This window comes from Thunnus thynnus, chromosome 9, assembly GCF_963924715.1.
Source record: "Thunnus thynnus chromosome 9, fThuThy2.1, whole genome shotgun sequence".
NCBI classification, from domain to species: Eukaryota; Metazoa; Chordata; class Actinopteri; order Scombriformes; family Scombridae; genus Thunnus; species Thunnus thynnus.
Window position 1 is genome coordinate 9,611,610 of NC_089525.1, and position 18,232 is coordinate 9,629,841.

Sequence of the window (18,232 nt, forward strand, 5' to 3'; positions counted from 1 at the left end):
AGTACGAAAGGACAGATCTTAGTCATGGAAATGATTATGTTGAAGAACTCGGAAAGTTTGAGCAAAAAACGTGTGTATTCATTCTGACTTTGGAATGTCATGTATGCTTTGTAAAGCACTTCAGGTGTCACATGTTTTTGCTTATTTCTGTAAGCACACAGTTTGTACCCAGAAACCATGCTATCTGTTAACATCTTTATAGCCTTTTTACTGCTCCTCAGAGGAACCGGAGCTCCCTGGACCTCATAAACTCTGCATGAGGTTGACTAGGGTCATGACCCTGGTACTCTATGTGTGTGTGTGTGTGTGTGTGTGTGTGTTTGCTCACATGTGTATAAGAGAAAAAAAGAGAAATGTCAGATCAATTCCAAGTCAGTATTTTTTCATCTCTCCTACTGTTAAACATGGATAAAAACACACATGGGACCAAGCTTCCTGTGGCATCGGAGTTAAAGTTTGTGCTGCTCCTTTGAGTCGAGGGGTTAAGGGACTTGTGGGCCGGTGTGACTGTGCTGTTCTTTTCGACAAATTGCCAAATGTACTGATAAAAAAAGACGTTATCCCCTAGCATTAATAAAACCCCATGGAACATACTGGCTCAATTCAAAATAGAACTGAACAGAAAAAGCGGGAATGCTGAAAATCTGGGGAGTAGTGCAGTCATTTCTTCTCACAGCTCGTTCGGAAAGATGGACATCTTGTTGCTATAAGCTGAGAGCCAGTGCTAGAGGTTCCAGGGCCCCGCGGCAAGATGTGACGCTAAGTATAGCCTCGCCTCACCTCTCTCAAGGGTCCCCTCCGCATATGGGCCCCCTCCCCCTTCCTTACAGCATCCCACACAAACAGCAGCTACCGTATATTAATGTTCTGAGAACTAATGTTAGACTGGACTCTGTCATGTTGACCAGAGTGCTCTCAGATTTTTTCTGGATCAGCAGAGAGGAAGCGGGGCTCAAAACTCTGACCTTTCACCTTTCACCCCCAAGAGCCGGATTTTCCACAGAGGACTGTGTGAGGGTTATGGTTTGGGGTGGTTATCTTCCCAGGGTCCAGCCAGCAAGAGAGACCCCCACTGTCAAATAAACACATAGCACATTAATCAGCAAAAAATATAAACATTACAATTATGTAAGCACTTTAAGGGTGAATACTGTATATATGTTTACTTGAGCATATCTTCCTCCTCTTTATTTGTGTAGGCCATGTACGCATGTACTTGTGCACCCAGTTTCCTCACCTTCTTTTTTTTTTTCTCCTCAATGCGTGTAGATAAAATCAGATGTTGGCTGTTCATCCTGTGCAACGGAAACATACTGCACATAATGTGCCCATACAATGTGTGTGTGTGTGTGTGTGTGTGTGTGTGTGTGTGTCATTCTTTAAAAAAACAAATCGACTGCTCGTTCTGCTGTAAAACTTTTTGGTTGCAGCAACATCCACTGTTACATATACTTTAGTTTAATGAGTGCAGAGGAAAGAAAAGAGACTTTTGACAAACTACAGCAGCAAAATAAATAAATAAAAGACTGAAAAAATAATTGGCTGGAAGATTAATGTCCAGTAAGGGTTGTGATGTAAGTTAGAGTTTGATGCTCTCTGCTCCATTGCTCTTCTTATCTCCTGCCTGTACAGACACTGCTTGTAACAGAATCCCTGTGTTTGGATCATCAGACGAACACACACAGACTCTGTTTTGACTGTTTATCACACAGCCTTTCAATTTGAGCATCCAACACCCAACAAAAAAAAAAAAAGAAATTGCGAGTAGAATTAACACTGCAACATGTTAGTACATGCCATGAATGCCATAAAGAGTGAAACAAGTATCTATGAATGCAGTCTTATCCAATTTAATTGATTGTTTGTGGATAGGATAAAATGAGAATGCCCCTCCAACTGATGACAAAGGTCAAAGGATGGTAAACAAAAGCAATTCTGAGATAAAAACAAGTGAAAGTAAGATAGACTGTGTATGTTCCAAGCAGGACTTCTTCATTTTAAATATGTAATGTTTTGATTGTATTAAGGAGGAGTGGTGGAAGAAAAAAAGTAGTAGTAGTAATACAACACTATGAAAACACTGTTGTAAGTGAAAGTTCTCTATTAACCAGACTAAGAGTTTACAGCCGTACTAGCTGCTCTGTCAGGCTGTATTGAGCTATATGCTAACGCTAGATGGATGATGGAGATGATGGGTATGTTACAGAATTTGGCCCTGAACTAAAACTTTAGACAAATTTAAATTTTAACCTGACAATAGCGCTAGAGGAACACTTAAAGGATCATCAGCAAAGTCATTAAAATCATTCTGAGGGGGGGGAAATTTGAATCTGTTCCAAACTGCGTGGCAATCCATCTACTGTTGTCAAGACATTTCACTTAAAAATGTTAATTTTGACCTTGTGCTGGTGCTAGAGGAAAAGTCAAGGGATCACCAAAGTCATTATCCTCTGGGGACCACGAATGTCTGTACAAAATGTCACGGTGTTCCATTTGATAGTTGTTGAGATATTTCAGCCTGGATCACAGGCTGATGCTACCTCTAGCGGTATAAGTATTATCAGCAAAATGTACTTGAAGTATTAAGCAGTAAAAGCCCTCATTATGCAGAATATCCTCATTCCTCACCCCTGATGCAAATAGAGGCAAGCAGAATTTTAATGTTATAGCTTGTGGAAATGGAGTTTAACTATTTTATATACTGTTGGATAGTTTAATCTATAAGGATGTATCATGTTTTATAAACTGGTCATATTTTTTGTATGCTACCTTAATGTTTGTAATTCAGTAAGTATAGTGGAACTATGGGGAGGTAAAGACAAATATCTGTTTTTTCTATCGTCTGTTTCTTTTGGCCCGCATGACACCATAAATCTCTGTTTTTAGTTGTTGCATGTCATCACCAAGGGCCAATGGGTCCTGTGTGTGTGTGTGTGGTGTGTGTGTGAGAACAACTGTGCATACCCAGCATGCCAGTGGAAGAACACAGCATTATGAACCTTCTGTTTTGGAAAGCATAACTAGCCCATTTTAACAGTTCTGCGACATAACACCACATTCCCGATTTCACATATGCTGCATGAAGGCAACAACAGCACTTTTCATTCAAGGCCTTCAAAATCTGCTGCTTTCTGTCTCGCCTTCATCCATCCTCTTCACCGTCAGCGTTCCCACGGCTATTAGAACATGTCACATCCTGATAGATACTCAATGGAGTAGAGTGCGCATCCGAGCACACGTGTAAACATAGGCGAGCTTGCCGCGTCGATGCATGCGTGCCAGGCTGAGATTAAGTACATCCAGTCACACGAGTATCAAGGCATAGACGCACACATGCGCACGTACATGCACGTGTGCGCACAGAGAGCGAGAGAGAGATGCATGCTCACGCTGTTGATCAAAGGAGCTGTGATGTAATCAGTCTCCGAGCTGTGCATGCATCCCTCATTAACATTCACCAGAGGCTTTAATGAAAAACCACTGGAGGGAATCTCCGCTTTCTCTCTTATTTTACCCTCCTCTTTCTCCTTCTCATCTTCTCGTTCACTCCCTGCAGTATCTGCTCGTCCTCCTCCTCATTCATCTTCCACACTGTGCCTCCCCACCCCCACCCCCGACCTACTCTCCCTCTACCCCAGTGGCTGGCTTGACTTCCGCTGAGACAAAGTAAATATTTCCCATGGCTTATCTGACCGCTGGCAGAACGAATATGACAGAAAGTGTGAGGCTCTGCTAATTAACACACAGCCTCTGTTTCTCAGGTCAGAGGCCCCGGTGGGGACAGTTAGGGCTCTAAGTGTGACACCTCAAACACACTGGTGTGCTATTCATTATGGTCAGGTATGACATGTGGTTGTGTGTATGCAGTCAGCAGAGATGTAGCTATTACTCTAACACACATCTTGACTCGATTTTCTCAGTTTTGGCCTTTTCTGGTATCTGGAAGAGCGGACACAAAGGACGGACAGAGTGAAAACAGAGTTTCTCTTTCTCTCTCTCTCTCTCTCTCTCTCAACAGGCTGGCTTGTGTCCAGGTACAGTCCAGCCCCTTTGAAATGATGAAGGTGTGACGTGTATGCAACTTCCCTGTTGTGCAATCATCAAGAGGCTCTTGGGGGCTATAAGACCCCCAGCCTCATCTGGTTTCTCAGAGCCTTTCAGTCTGTTTTCTCCACACCACACACACACACACACACACACACATGCGCACAGAGGCATGATACAGTCCAGGGGACTCAACTTTGCAGATTTCTCTTAGAGGGGTTGAGGAGAAACTGTCAAGACATGGACTTTAGCCAAAAGAAGCATTGAAAAGCGCTTGACTGCTTGGACTGGACACTCAATCACTGTAGGTAAAATGAATTCTTTAAAAGTCACAAATTATACATTAAATCTTGTTTAATTTTAAGATATCACTTTTAGTTTGATCTTTTTTTTATGGCTAATTTAACTGTCTTAGAATAATTTTTATTTAATGTTAGTATGGGGAAAGTTATTTCTTATGCTTTTTTCGGATTGCCTGCTTTAAATTCTTTTTGTTGTTATTATTTCTGTTATTAATAATACATTCCTCTGGGGTGCTGGATCAGCTTAACTGACTTTTAAGATTCCTGTAAAACGATTAAACCTAAAATTAAGCCGACAGTTTTTCATCTAAAGCATGAATGTTTCAAAACGTTGTTTCAGGCATTAAAACAAAATAGATGTTTCAGTGGAATCCAATAAGCAGCCGGATCCTTACAACCACTTCATATGTATTTCATTAGTGGCCAACGTCAAGAATGGTGTAATATGTTTTTGCTCTGATTTGTTATCAAGCAGGACAGCTAATAGACGCTTGAGCCAAATACTAAAGATTACCGTGTAGGGAAAACTTTTCCATCATCCATAAAAGGTAGTTAAATTTTAAATGCCCTCCTGTTTTGTTTGATTTCCAGCTGACCTTGAACAACTGAGAGGGGGGAAGTCGAATTGTGTGACGCAAGGGTACATCCAGTTCCATGATGTCGATCCCAACTGCCCTCTCCTTTTTCAACTCCACCTCCTCCCCCTACACCACTACAGAGATCTATCTGAACATCTCTCTGGCCCCCCCTGCTTACCCCTGCGAAGATTGGCCTCCTGTACCCATGACCACCCTCATCCCCTCCATCTATAGCATTATCTGCGTGCTGGGCACTATAGGCAACGCCCTGGCATTGAGTGTATTGGCTCATGGCAGTGCCTCGAGGAGAACTGTAGCTAACACTTTCATGCTCAACCTGTGCATGTCTGACCTGCTGTTCCTGCTGTCTCTGCCGCTGTGGGCTGTCTACTACTCCAGAGGCTACAGCTGGCCCTTCGGTTGGGTGGCCTGCAAAATCTGTGGCGCTCTCCATAACCTCAACCTCTATGCGTCTATCTTCTTCATCACGTGCATGAGCATGGACCGCTACCTGGCCATCGTGCACCCGCTCCGCTCCCAGAGTGCACGAGACCCTAAACGTGCTAGGCTCACGTGTATCCTGGTGTGGGTTCTGGCATTTGTTTGTACAGCACCCACCTTGGCTCTGAGGGATATTCAACACATACCAGTGCTTGATGTGGAGGCTTGTGTGATTTTCTATCCTGATCGCACCTGGTATCTGACCCTGGCCATCATCAAGATTGTTCTGGCCTTTCTGCTGCCACTGCTTGTCATCTCTTGTTGCTACTGTGCTATTGGGAGACATTTGTTGGCTGATACAGGGCTGGTGAGAATGCAGAATCCGTCACACACCCCCAGCATGCCCTCTTTTAAATCACTGGAGTCCAAGGAGAGCTGCGGTACACCAGAGAGACCCCCGACCCCCTGTGTGAACCCCAGCTCCAGCGGGGGCAGACCACTGGAGGGCAGAGGGCTGGAGAGGGTATTGTGGACAGTGGCTGCGGTTGTTCTGGCCTTCTTCCTTTGCTGGTTCCCATTCCACTGCGTGACGTTTTTGGATGTGCTGAAGAGTGAAGGATGGTTGGACGGCTGCTGGATAAACTGGACCATCCAAAACCTCACCCCTCTCACCCTCTGCTTGGGCTTCTCCAACTCAGCCATCAACCCCATACTCTACTGCTTCATCGGAAACCATTTCCGGGGCCGTCTCGGGGGCCTCTGTAAGGGTCTGTGTGCTTCATGTTTGAAGGCCCGTGGGGAAGATCACAGTCAGAAGAGAGGCTCCTTCAGCACAAGGCTGAGCTCCTTCTCCCGAAAACTCAGTGACCTGAAAGACTTGGCAATTGTTGAGGCCTCTGGTCCTGCCTAGCAGGCCCCAGCAGGCCTTTCCTCTACTTACTGGCCTCGCACCCCAAACAATGACGCCATCGTCAAGTGACTGCTGAATTCAAATTAGCATGGACATGTGAAACGGAGCTGTTACTGTAATAGACTTTCAGCAGAACACAACACTGCCCTACAGAGACAGAGAGCAGTAACTAAGTTTAGCCTAAAGAATTGAGGCTGGTTTGGCAAACTGTGTAACAGAGAGATAGAATGTAAATTGAATGTCTTTTTAGGCAGATGAGGAGGAGGACAAGGCAGCGCTCTACTGGTGGAAAAATGACAAGTTATTGTTTTTGTACACTAACCTTTTAGCACATTCCTCTAGAGTATGCACCCTGCATTTCACTACACAAATTGAGAAATTAACATGTGACAAATTATCTTTGAATCATGAATCTGCCTTTGGACAATCTAAGTATGCAGAAAAAAAAGCCTTTATGGGGTCAGCTGAGGTAGCAGTTTCTGCTACATCACTAAGCTAGGCTAATATGTTAGCAGGAGTAGTTTAGCTGCTGTGCTTTTTTAGTGTCTCCACCATTTTTGGATTAGCAACTGTCTTGTTTATAGGGGAAAACAAACTGAATAACTGAGATGTTGGAACATCAAAATTCATTTTTTTAAATAATAGAAAAAAGGTAGGAAGGAGTAGGCCTAGGTCAGTTGAGCTTTAGCTGGCTAGCTGTGGCTATCTCCAGCTAGCTTTAACTTAAGAGCTTAGCTCTGTTTTGTTTTGCAACCTTTACATGCTGTTTGCCACATGCTTTAAAATGATACATTTCTATAGCATAATAATATTTTAATAATATTTTATATGGTAAGACAAAGTCAAAAACTCAATTTTGACCATATATGTAGTTACTGCATTTTGGCTCGAACAGGCCAAAAGATGAATGAGATACAGATGTACAAGGATAATTATTTACTAGTCATACCAATTCTACTTTTACTGTCCCTTTTGACCAATATATTATATGTGTAATCATGTAACTTGTAACATTTTTATTGTATTATTCATTAAAGAAGAAAATGAAAATACTGCGAATAAGAAATAAAGTGAGAAAAAATATTTCCCTAACAATGCCATTTCTTTGCTTGATATAATTCTCCAAATTAATATCTACTGCTCTTCTACTAATGCAGGAGATTTTCTTGTTAATTTTAGACCAATTCCACACATGCACCAATTTTGTGAAACCCGTTCAAGTTACAATTTTTAGGTTCCTTTTCCCACTCTTACCCACCAGCAGCTGTGGCTGAGAGCTTCCCCCTCCTGGGAATGAGAGCACTGGGATTACTGTCGGCCTGGCAGATGGACATTCAGTCTCTCCTGTTTTCTTCCCCCAAGAATGCCTCACATGGATTCCGAAGATATCAAGGCCAGATATCATAATCTCATACTAATGTCTTTATGATGCATTCCAGTCCAGCCACTTGTGTTGGTTGAGGGAGCCGCCAGCTAATCAATGATGTATCTCTGTCTGCTATTTGTGTCCAGTATAGATCCACTGCATTCTGCATTGACCCTGGCTTGCCTGTCTGTGAGCTGGGAGCCAATGGAGTATGTCAATTTGTTTTTGCACTGCTGAAGGCCACGAGACTATTATGCACAAGAAGTCTGCTAGAAATGTTTTAATGCCTAAGTGGCAAGGACTGGTTGCTTTTTCTACTTTACACTTATAACCAATTGGCAGCCTGGTCTTTTTACAGATTAATATGGCAGCTCTATTCACCCAAAAGGGAAGAAAACTCTTCATAAAGGCTGCCAGACCTTATTGCTTGCTACTTGCAGTATATCATTCCTCATTATTCTTCCCAATTCAGCCACTGGATGGCGCTGAAGTGCTGTAGCTGCATTAGGTAAGCTTCCACTGGCTGCTTATCCAGACGGAGCCCCTAAGTCCCACCGCTCATGATCTTTCTGAGCCGAGGGAAAGATGGCTCTGACACAGACTGATGACTCATGTAGGCTACAGTTCTGAATGTATAAAAAACACACTCAACAAATCCTGCATTGAAGAGAGCCACCAGCTCAAAGTATAAAGAAAATAGCACATGGTCACATATATCACAGCTTCACAGGGTCTTTTTGCAAGAATATTTGGTTGCCTGAAGGACACTATGTAATACTCAACCTAGAATATACACCTCAACATGACAGATGAGCTTGAAATACCAAACACTGTGCCATCAGCCTGATAAAAATATGCACAGCACGTCTGCAGAAAACTTTCAACATTTTAATCACCAGATCCTTAATTTGACACAACAGAACTTTCCTACTGACAGGACAGATTGCAGGATGAGTTTGTTGTAGCTCTCACAGTATGTTGATGCAAACAGCTTCATTAGCTGATTCCTCACCGTTCTATAAAGCAGGTGTGAGTGTCCTTGACACCCGATCAATAAGACAGACTGGTGACATGTGACTGAGAACATGTTTGTGTACGTGTGATGAGAAAATGTAAGCTGTGAAGTAAAGGCAACTCTTTTAGACGGCAGATGACAAATGTTTTACTTGCCTGCCTTAAACTGTCTTCCTCTGACATGAATTTTTAATTTTTAACATGTCATATTTGTACAATCTGAGTACGCCTCAATGTAAATTAGTCTTTCGTTTTTCCCTTTTATTTTAGAAGTAACAATAAAGCATTTGATGACATGAAGAGATAAAAAAATTTTTTTTCAAATTCTCCAGTGAGGAAAAGTACATTTAATCAAATATTGTACTTGAGCACAATTTTGAAGTACTTGTACTGAATATTTCTATTTTACTACTACTACTTACTACTTTAATACTTGTACTCCACTACATTCATTTGACAGCTGTAGTAACTTTTGGCTTGTGACCTTCTACAAAAAGCAGCGTCTGCTTGTGTCCCCACTTGTCACAGCTGTGAGTAACTGCAGGTCCACCGAAGAATGATTTAACCTCGAAACATCTCAGATGGCTCCATTTAAATAATTGTTTGAGGCCCAAAGAGGTGAAATGAGAGAAAAGCCCAAAAAAATTAATGCAAATTGTTGTAGCGGGATTTAATTTTTTCCTCTTTCCAAACCCATTAATCATCTCACGACCCCCCAGATAAAGTTTATCTTGTGGCCTTAGCTCCACCTCAACCAGCTAATGCTGCTTACACATGAATGAAACAGTATTAACAATCTAATAATGTCAGATATAAAATATATCAGTTACAGGGGCCATTTTTCTGCAGAATGAACAATTAGTTTTGATACTTTAAGTACATTTAGCTTCTGTACTTTTGCTTTAGTAGGATTTTGAAATCAGGATTTTTACTTGTAATGGATTTTTTAATGTATTTGTACTTTTACTTAGAGGTTCTGAATACTTCTTCCATTGCTGAATTTCAGCGTAAACTGTACATCACTATTCATGGAAAATGCGGTGGAAACAGACAGCGTAAGCAAAGTTCTGCTACTGAGAAAACAAAATGAGGCCTCTCAGTAATTCAGCTGAAAACAGGAAAAGTCACTATATAAGCTGTATATATGTTTCCCTGTGTGAAAAAGGTGATATTGCTTTTTTTTTTTTTTAAAAAAAAAACCTTCCTTTGTGCTTTCTATTGTTATGGAAATATTCAGTTAGAATCTTTGAAGTTATTTCCTGTTGAAAAATACAATCATTTCCTGAGAGATACACAAACCCACATTTTACGTGTCTGTGCGTATGCGTTTGAGCTGTAGAGAACAAGGAAGGATGAACGCCAAGCCATAAGGGTTAGGGGGTGAGAGAGAGCTACCATCAGTCTGGGTGAAAAGGTGGAAAATCAGAAAGCTTGCTTGCTAGAGCTCAAGCTCCCCAACAGGCAGTTGAAACAGAAAGAGCCAATATCAAATGAGAGGTTGGACGGCTGCGTCACCTGGGCCCCCAGTCTAGAGCATATACAGCAAAGACCAAAAGGCTTGCCTGCAGTAAGAAGCAGAAGGTGAGAAACAGAGAGAAAGGGGAGAGTTTGCACTTGGGAGCAGAACAAAAAGCAGATCCCGAGAGGATAGGTGTGATGGAAAACCTGCCTGTCTACCACGGACCCATCGGCAAGGAGGAGGGAGAGAGGCGGCTGGCCCAGGACGGGAGAGAGGGGTGCTACCTTATCCGCAACAGTGACTCTGTGCCTGGCGTCTTCTGCCTGTGTGTGCTGTGAGTATAGACACAGATTGTGCAATCTCTGTCCGTCTCTTCGCCCTGCTTTTTTAGGCCATTATTTCTGTAATCATATAATTCTGTTTTCAACTGTTTTGGACATTATTGATCCTCTCACTTTTAAGAAATGCAAGACAACAAAGCGTAAACAAACCAACTGATTGTCAAATCAAACCAAAAAGAAATTTACACTCACCGGCCACTTTATTATAAACACCTGTGCAATCTAATGCAATCCAATACAACAGCTCTGCCATAAATTCTACTTTTATGAAGCGTATACATTTTTAGTTTTTGTTGACATTGTAAGAAAGGTGATAATTCTACTTTTATGTTTATTATTAAGGTGGTAGTGAGTGGCGATGGTGTACTGGAGTGCATTATATTGAATGGTGCTCCTAATATTATGCCTCCCTCACGTATGTTAATGTACAAGCTTCATAAATGTAGAATTTATGGCAGCGGTGTTGTATTGGATTGCATTAGATTGCACAGGTGTATCCGATGAAGTGGCCGGTGAGCGTATATTATGTTCACACTGCGCTCTATTATTCAGTATGAAATGAATAGTCCCACAGGAGTAGTGATTGGGGCAGTGGGGGGCAAATGCTTGTGTCATTAAACTGAAAGATGAACTCAGGGTCAAAGGTCTTTGTGTGTGTGTGTGCAGGTGCAACGGATACGTCTACACATACAGACTACACAAGGATGACGGAGGCTCATGGGCTGCAGATGTGAGACTTTTTTTTTTAATCTATTTCTTTCTCATAGTCAAAGCTGACAGAAACAGCTGCACGTCTACTTTGCCTTGGTTGGTGTTTATTACTGTCGTTCTAGAGATTGTTTTTGGTGCCAAGCTAATTCACCAAGCTGTGAATTTCAGGCAAACATGGTTTCTGAGAAGAGTGACAGCACTGAGAAATGGGTGCATTTTTTTTCCCTTTTGCAGTAACACCCTGTGAGATAGTTCTGCCCCCCCCCCCACCACCACCACCCCCACACACACACACCCTCTCTCAAATTTAAGACGAGCACACCACAGCATCAGCATATACTCTAGAGATGGGGAAATAGAGAATTGCATTTGACAGCATTTCTGATGGGATATGTAATTGAGCACTGAGGTTTTGGCAAACACCAAGAGATGTGGATGTATAGAGACATCTGAAGGCTATGTCTCTCTCTGACAACCAAGCTTGATGCTGTTGTAACTACATTTTACCCTCGCTCATTTTTACTGACAGCATCAAGCCAACAGATAGGGGAACGAGACTTGAATTACGCGTATTTCACTACAAGCTCGATAACAGTTTACATTATTCATGCGCAATATCAATCACTTTAATGAAATATTCGGGGGAACAGAGGTAACACTTGTGGTCGCAGACAGAAACATGCACAGTGCTTTGCTGCGGAAAGCTCTCTCTCTCTCTGCTGTTTGATTGAGTGGTTTTACAATGCATTCAAAGAACCAGATTTTCAGTGTGATTGATTTGCACCAAAAGAAAACAAATAATGCCTTTTAAAATAATCCTTACTTGACAAAATTACAATACTTTCAAAGGTTTAATGCTTTATAGTTGTGAAACATTCAATGCTATGGTGACAGTGGGGAAGTGATGTGTGTTGTCAGTTAGAAATAATGCAAAAGCTCCCCTGTAAGACAATTGATAAAGTTACATTTCATCAGATAAAAAGTGCTCAATAATCAGACACACAGACCGCTTCGCTGCAACAGAAGATGAATTCTGAGCGAGCTTTTTTTTTTTTTTTTTGAAGCAGCAGATCATTTCTAAAATGAGCTTTGGGTTTCAGACACTAGTGAAACCACTGAGGTAATGGGACACTTTAAGCATTTCAGATGTCACACAGAAATCCTAAAATAAATGCTTTTTGTTGACTAACAAAATATATATTTAAAAAAAGCCCATGGGATTGAATTCTTTCAGAGGCAACAACTGCAACCTGAATTTTCCTTATTTAGCTTTTAAACCTCTTATGTATATTTTCCATCTATTTACAGATGTTTTTTATATTAATTATAGATTGAATTTCTTTTGCTTATTTATTGATTAGTATCTCAGTCTGGATGAGTGGACTAGATGTATAAAAATATAATTGACATGCACATCTCTACTTTGGCGTATCTGATGTCTTTTATAAGGTGAATCTGTGTGAGAGTTCATTTCAAACTAGTCATGTCTTGACCTCTTTGTTTTCCCGCTGTGGAGGTTTTGATGTGGGGATGGAGACAGAGACGCTGGATTCTCATCTGCCTTTTTTCCTGGGTTATTTTTTTCTTTTTTCAGACCAGTCCTGGTGTGCCGAAACGATATTTCCGGCAAATCAAGAACTTGATAGCAGCTTTCCAGAAGCCCGAACAAGGAATTGCCATGCCTCTGCTCTACCCTGTCACTGCTCAGAGTCGCGCACAAATGCACACAGAGGGACAGACACCCAGTAATAACCTGTCACTGACACACAGCAGCAGCTCGAACGCTTACCTCCAGCAGCGGCCGCATGCTTCTCAGGGACACAAAAACAGGAACAAGAAGGAAGTGCGGCAAGCTCTGGGTTAGGGACAAACCCAGAGCTTACCATTGACCTAAATAAAAACAAAAATGTTCTCTTTGTATGGTGCCTACTGTTGCATTTTCCATGCTGTGTGCAAACTAAATGTCACATTTTTCTTTTACCTCACAGAAAATTTCCCATTAATCAGCTCTTGTTTATTCAATTCTAGTCATTTAGGTCCTATCTGTGATTCAGATCTCCATATACTTTCAGTGTCTTCCTTTTTTTTCTTTCTTTTTTTTTTCTTGTGTGAATATGTGGCACAGAAACTGCCTCATAACTTTCAGGGATACGATGTAAAATATTCAACTGCATGAAACATTAATATCCATTACTGCATACGTAAGTTGACAACAGATATTGTGCTCTGTTTTCTTAATGCAATTCAGTTATGTGAATGGCAAAGAAAATAAATGATATTGGTTGAAATAAACTCTTTAAATGAGGTCACACACACACACAAACACACACTGCCATACACACTACACACAAGCCTCCATCTGAACATATAATGTGGAACAAAAATTCAATTTGACATATTGAAGTACTGATTTCCATGGAGAGAGTGCTGACTGCTGAGGTGGGGGGGGGGGGTCTGTCATTCATCTGATTGACATTACTGACTCCTCATGAAAAAAAAAATGCGAGAGAGAGAGAGAGAGAGAGAGAGAGCATCCATTCAGCCCAGACAATTCTTCATTCGGTCTCCTAGCAACCAAACTCTCCATCTTTTCACCGCCGAGATGAGGTTGGACAGTAGGCCTATCTAGCGGAGCATATGGTTTAGAAGGGAAGGTGCATCGTGGCCGATCGGCAAAGTGCTAGTCAGGAACGTATATCACCTGCTTGCAGTCAGAACATATGCATTGTGCGGCTCTGTCATCCGCAGCCCAGGAGAGAAACAAACAATTAATGGTGGGCAGATGGTGGAGTGATGGTGGGAGGGAGGCGAGCTGGGGAGGGGATAGGCAGACGGACGGGGAGGTGGATTAGGGGTAGCGAGATTTAAAGAGAAAAAAAACAACAAACAAACTTTCTTTTTTAACTTTTTTTTTGGGGGGGGGGGGAGTCTTGGAAGTGGTTCACATGCAGTCTGATTGGCATTTCCTAATGAGAGGAGACAAGCTGTAGAGAACAGCACAGCCAACTCCAGGTCCTGCCCCTTCTGCACTCACCACCCACTCGCTGAGCCTCAGCTGTCACATTTCTTTTTCCCTTCCTCTGTGCTTTTTTGTCTCCCCCTCCTCCTCCTCCTTCTTCTTCTTCTTCTTCTTCTTCTTCTCTTCTGACAGACGCAGGTTTCTCATGCATATCTTAGTTTGAGCCATAATGATGGGTGATAACGACAGCACAGATTTGAAAGTTACAAACTCCCAGAAACAAGAACAAAGAGTGCACAACAAATGTGTGGAGGGAAGGCACAGAGACACAGAAGACACGAGAGAGAGAGAAAGGAGACACAGGGAGAGATAATAAGCAACCATGCCGATGAAATCCCAGGAAGCAATCTGGTAATTCACACATAATAACTTTAATCAGCATTGTAACCCAATAAAGTCAGATTTTTCAGCGAGAATATTTACTATAGCCATGTATAATTCTTTGCAAAAATGTAACTGTTTTTCTATTGATTAACAATACTGACACTTACTTATGAACAACAGAATTTCCAGTTGAGCACTTTTTTCAGTGTGAAAGCACTGGCTATGTACATTCTTGACTTTAGTATACACACTCATACAAACTACTGTTGGAGCACACCAGAGGCGGAAAACCCAGCGAAGGTTTCCCTTTCTAAAGGGGAGTGTCAGAGTCGACAAGGCCTCTCTCACACAATATGTAAACGACAGTATATCCGAGGTAAACCATGTAGTAACTCAAATGGCAACCAGAGAGCTCTTGATTTGAGTCATGAAGAGGATTATTCACTGGTAAATCCTATAAGTCTTCATCTCTACAGTTCAGTGAGTTTGACCAGAGTCCAAAAATGATGAACAGTGTTGAAACAGCAAATGACAGACAGTCAGTCCATCAGTCAGTCAGTCGGTCGGTCGGTCGGTCGGTCGGTCGTTAAGTCCCAGGCTAGTCAGGATACAAAAAGCGAAGCCACAGCCAAACCACACTGCTTGTGCCACTGTTAGAAATCGGAGAAACTGGACGATAATAATAAAATACCATCATTTTGTCACAATTAAAGGCATTTGGAAATCATTTTTTCCCCCAATCTCTCTTCTTGTTCTTCTTTGTCGTCGTCTTCTTTTTTTTTTTTTTGATACAGTATAGAAACAGTAGAACAAATCAGAGTAGAGTAGAAACAGGCAGTCTTTGGTGGGGTGGGGGGCTGCTCGTGTGTCTCTGTTACCTGCCCCCCACCTCGCTCAGTGTCATAAAGTGGATGTTGGAGGAGCAGTCGGACAGCTCCGGCTGCTGCTCTATAGGCAGGGAGTAGTAGCCGTCGTAACCCTGAACGCGTCCTCCGGACAGTAGCTGCTGCTTCTCCGCCTCGCTCCACACTCTGCTCCCTGCATCCCCTAAATCCACCTTCTTCCTCTCCTTCTCCCACGCCCCCTCCACCGCCCTCTTCCTCGCCTCCTCCCTCACCCTCGCTCTCTCCTCCTCCTCGTTCCCGCCGTAACGTACGCACAAGCACAGCGCCCCCTGCTGAAGAGTGATATCAGCGAAACGTCGAGTCCTGCCGTTCACTGTGGCGCTCATCTGAGACACGCTCACGTTCACCCCGCTCTCTAGGACACGGCCACCGACTCCTAACCCCAGGGCGAGGTCTTCCTCGATAGGCCGGGACTGGAGGAAGTGGTGGGTGTCGCAGCCGTGCACGGTGAAGCTCAGCCCGCTCAGGTGGACGGCGCCGTTCAAAATTGCTGCCACGCGGCGGCTGTCCTCGCTGGCCACGCCGATAACTTCTGCGCTGACTCGGCCGTGGGAGATGGCAAAGCGGATGCTGGGGCCGAGAAGAGAGGGTCGCGAGCCGAAGGGAGGAGGGCGTGTCGGATGGTGGCAAGCTGAGCCTACAGGCTCTGATACCAGAGGTAACCGCTGCAGAGAGATGAAACTCCTCAGCTGTCTGCGCAGCTCACACTGGATGCCCAAAACCACCTGAAAAAAATAATACAACTGCTTAACAAAAAATATTAGATATGATTTTGATCATTTAGAAATTCAAATGCACTGGTCAAAAGGATGTTAGAGAACGTAAAGTCAGAGGCTCATTGAATTTGAACTGTTACAGCAGCAGGACAAGCACAAGTGTAACTCATAACATTAAGGATGTATTGATGACAGTGAAGCAGCGTTCACAGTAACAAGACCCTGAAGTGACAAACTGAAAGGGAATACTATCATAATTACTCTATTACTTACACCATGTCTGTTTGTTATAATTATATTGTGGAATCATATTGTGATGTTATGTCCATATTGTGTTATCATTTTACAAAATTCAGTGTAAAGTGTTGTGTGAACACTGAAGTCATTATCACCTTTTAAGTTGATATGGTGACCTCATTTGCAAGTAGTCTATTCACACATCCGGCAGACAAAGTGTACACACATTACTAACTCTATAGCCAATATATGTATAACTATATATGACTCTCCTTTTAGTTCTGTTTTAGTCTCCTTTAGTTGCCTTAACTCAGTGCAGATAAAACCTAACAAAATAAATTCAAGATGTTCATGACATAAAAGTTTTGTCTCATGTAATAGTGGAACACAGTCAATGTACTATACATTATCTTATAATTTTACATGTGAGTTTACATACATTTGCCGTTGTGTTGAAAACCCTGAAGATATATTTAATCTTCAGTGCTTTAAAACAAAGAAATTATTTTACTAATTATAATTAATTATGAAAATTGTTGCTTGTTGACTAATTTGATAGTTGACTAATCATTTCAGCACTAATTCTGATATAGAAAAACATTCTCTTTTTTATGTCAGCCATATCCAAAGATCAAATCCTTCTGATTTGTCTGAATGTCTCAACAATGGGTCTAGTTTAGTGAATAGTGAGCTGTAGTGGACTGTTAGCCTCCACCCACACCATATCACGTGGAGGACGACAAGGAAGAACTGAATGCAGTAGACCTCAACCACATTCTTTGTACTTGTAAACAAAGTTTTTGCCATGTGACATTCAAAAACACCTTCTACTATCTGATATCTGACATATCGATGGCCGAAGAGCAAAACCTCTTATCTGAAAAAATGCACTTTTTTGAGAAAACTAAAAAAAACTTGTTGTTTTCTTGCAGAATGCTATTTGTTACTGATACCCAATACATAATACACTGTTTTTGGACTATATTACTATATTATGTGTTAACAATACCGTAATAATCATACAAACATACTGTAAACAACACCACATAATATAGTAATGCAGTCCAAAAACAATGTATTATGTATTGGGTATCCTTTTTTTAAACAAGTTTTCTCAAAAAAGTGCATTTTTCCAATAGGAGGTTTTGCTCTTTGGCCATCGATATACTAAAACAATTAGGGATGCAAGATCAGAACTTTGAACATATTTTCTGTTTCACTGTGAGAGCCTTGTTGACGTGGGGTCTGTAGTGATGAACAGCTCACCTTGCTGGAGTCCCAGTCCTGCGTCTTGGTCTGGGTCTTCATCAGTTCATATGTTTGTTCCGTGATGCCCACTTCAGGCTTTGGGAAGCCTGGGACAACATTATGAAGCTGGAAGCCAAATAGCTGCAGCCAGCTACCAATGTCTGGACACACGAGGTGACACAGCACACACACACACAAATACAGGAAGAGAGAAAATTGTATAGAGGAAGGAAGTTAGAATATAATGTGTATACTGTGAAGTAAACAAAAAGTCATAAGGCCAAGGAAACAACAACTTGCACAGGAAATCACACAATATATAAGCATAATGCTTGGTAGACATGGTTTGGCCAGTGTTTCTCTGACAAACAGGTTCCTTCTGTAATAAACAATCTTGCTGCAGGGAAACGTGACAGGCCAAATGAATGTTCCATTAACCAGAAGGACATACGCCCCCACCGACATCCTATATTCATCCTCCTACTCTGCTATTCCATCTCTTTCCCTCGCTTGAGTTTCTATTTTGTCTCTCAGGGGAAACAGTGTGTTCTTGACAGACAGAGGGAACAAAACATAACAGCCTGTGTTAAAAAACGAGATGATCAGAGGCATGGCTG

At 42.0% G+C, this 18,232-nt stretch overlaps 3 protein-coding genes across 7 annotated transcripts in view; 2 read left to right on the forward strand and 1 right to left on the reverse strand.

The window, feature by feature from the left end:
* The first annotated feature begins 4,136 nt into the window (after positions 1-4,136).
* LOC137189087 (type-2 angiotensin II receptor-like) lies at positions 4,137-7,358 on the forward strand. Of its 2 annotated transcripts, none has more exons than XM_067598744.1 (2): positions 4,137-4,352; positions 4,938-7,358. In XM_067598744.1, the coding sequence occupies exon 2, from the start codon at positions 5,001-5,003 to the stop codon at positions 6,273-6,275; it is 1,275 nt and encodes a 424-aa protein (XP_067454845.1). In that variant the 5' UTR covers positions 4,137-4,352; positions 4,938-5,000; the 3' UTR covers positions 6,276-7,358. The 2 variants fall into 2 exon arrangements, with proteins under 2 accessions (XP_067454845.1, XP_067454844.1); XM_067598743.1 differs by having other exon boundaries at positions 4,137-4,348.
* Positions 7,359-9,960: 2,602 nt separating this feature from the next.
* On the forward strand, positions 9,961-13,573 carry LOC137189088 (SH2 domain-containing protein 1A-like). Its single transcript, XM_067598745.1, has 3 exons — positions 9,961-10,448; positions 11,122-11,185; positions 12,761-13,573. Exons 1-3 carry the CDS (start codon positions 10,312-10,314, stop codon positions 13,028-13,030), a joined length of 471 nt encoding a protein of 156 aa, XP_067454846.1. The 5' UTR covers positions 9,961-10,311; the 3' UTR covers positions 13,031-13,573.
* A 964-nt stretch (positions 13,574-14,537) lies between these two features.
* Positions 14,538-18,232, reverse strand: part of tenm1 (teneurin transmembrane protein 1) — a 185,070-nt gene continuing 181,375 nt past the window's right edge. For all 4 annotated transcript variants that reach the window (XM_067598739.1, XM_067598741.1, XM_067598738.1 and 1 more), the window contains 2 exons: positions 17,634-17,776; positions 14,538-16,139 (listed from right to left, as the gene is read on the reverse strand). In XM_067598739.1, coding sequence (XP_067454840.1) covers positions 15,384-16,139; positions 17,634-17,776 — 899 coding nt within the window. In that variant the 3' untranslated portion in view covers positions 14,538-15,383. The remainder of the gene's footprint in view (positions 16,140-17,633; positions 17,777-18,232) is intronic.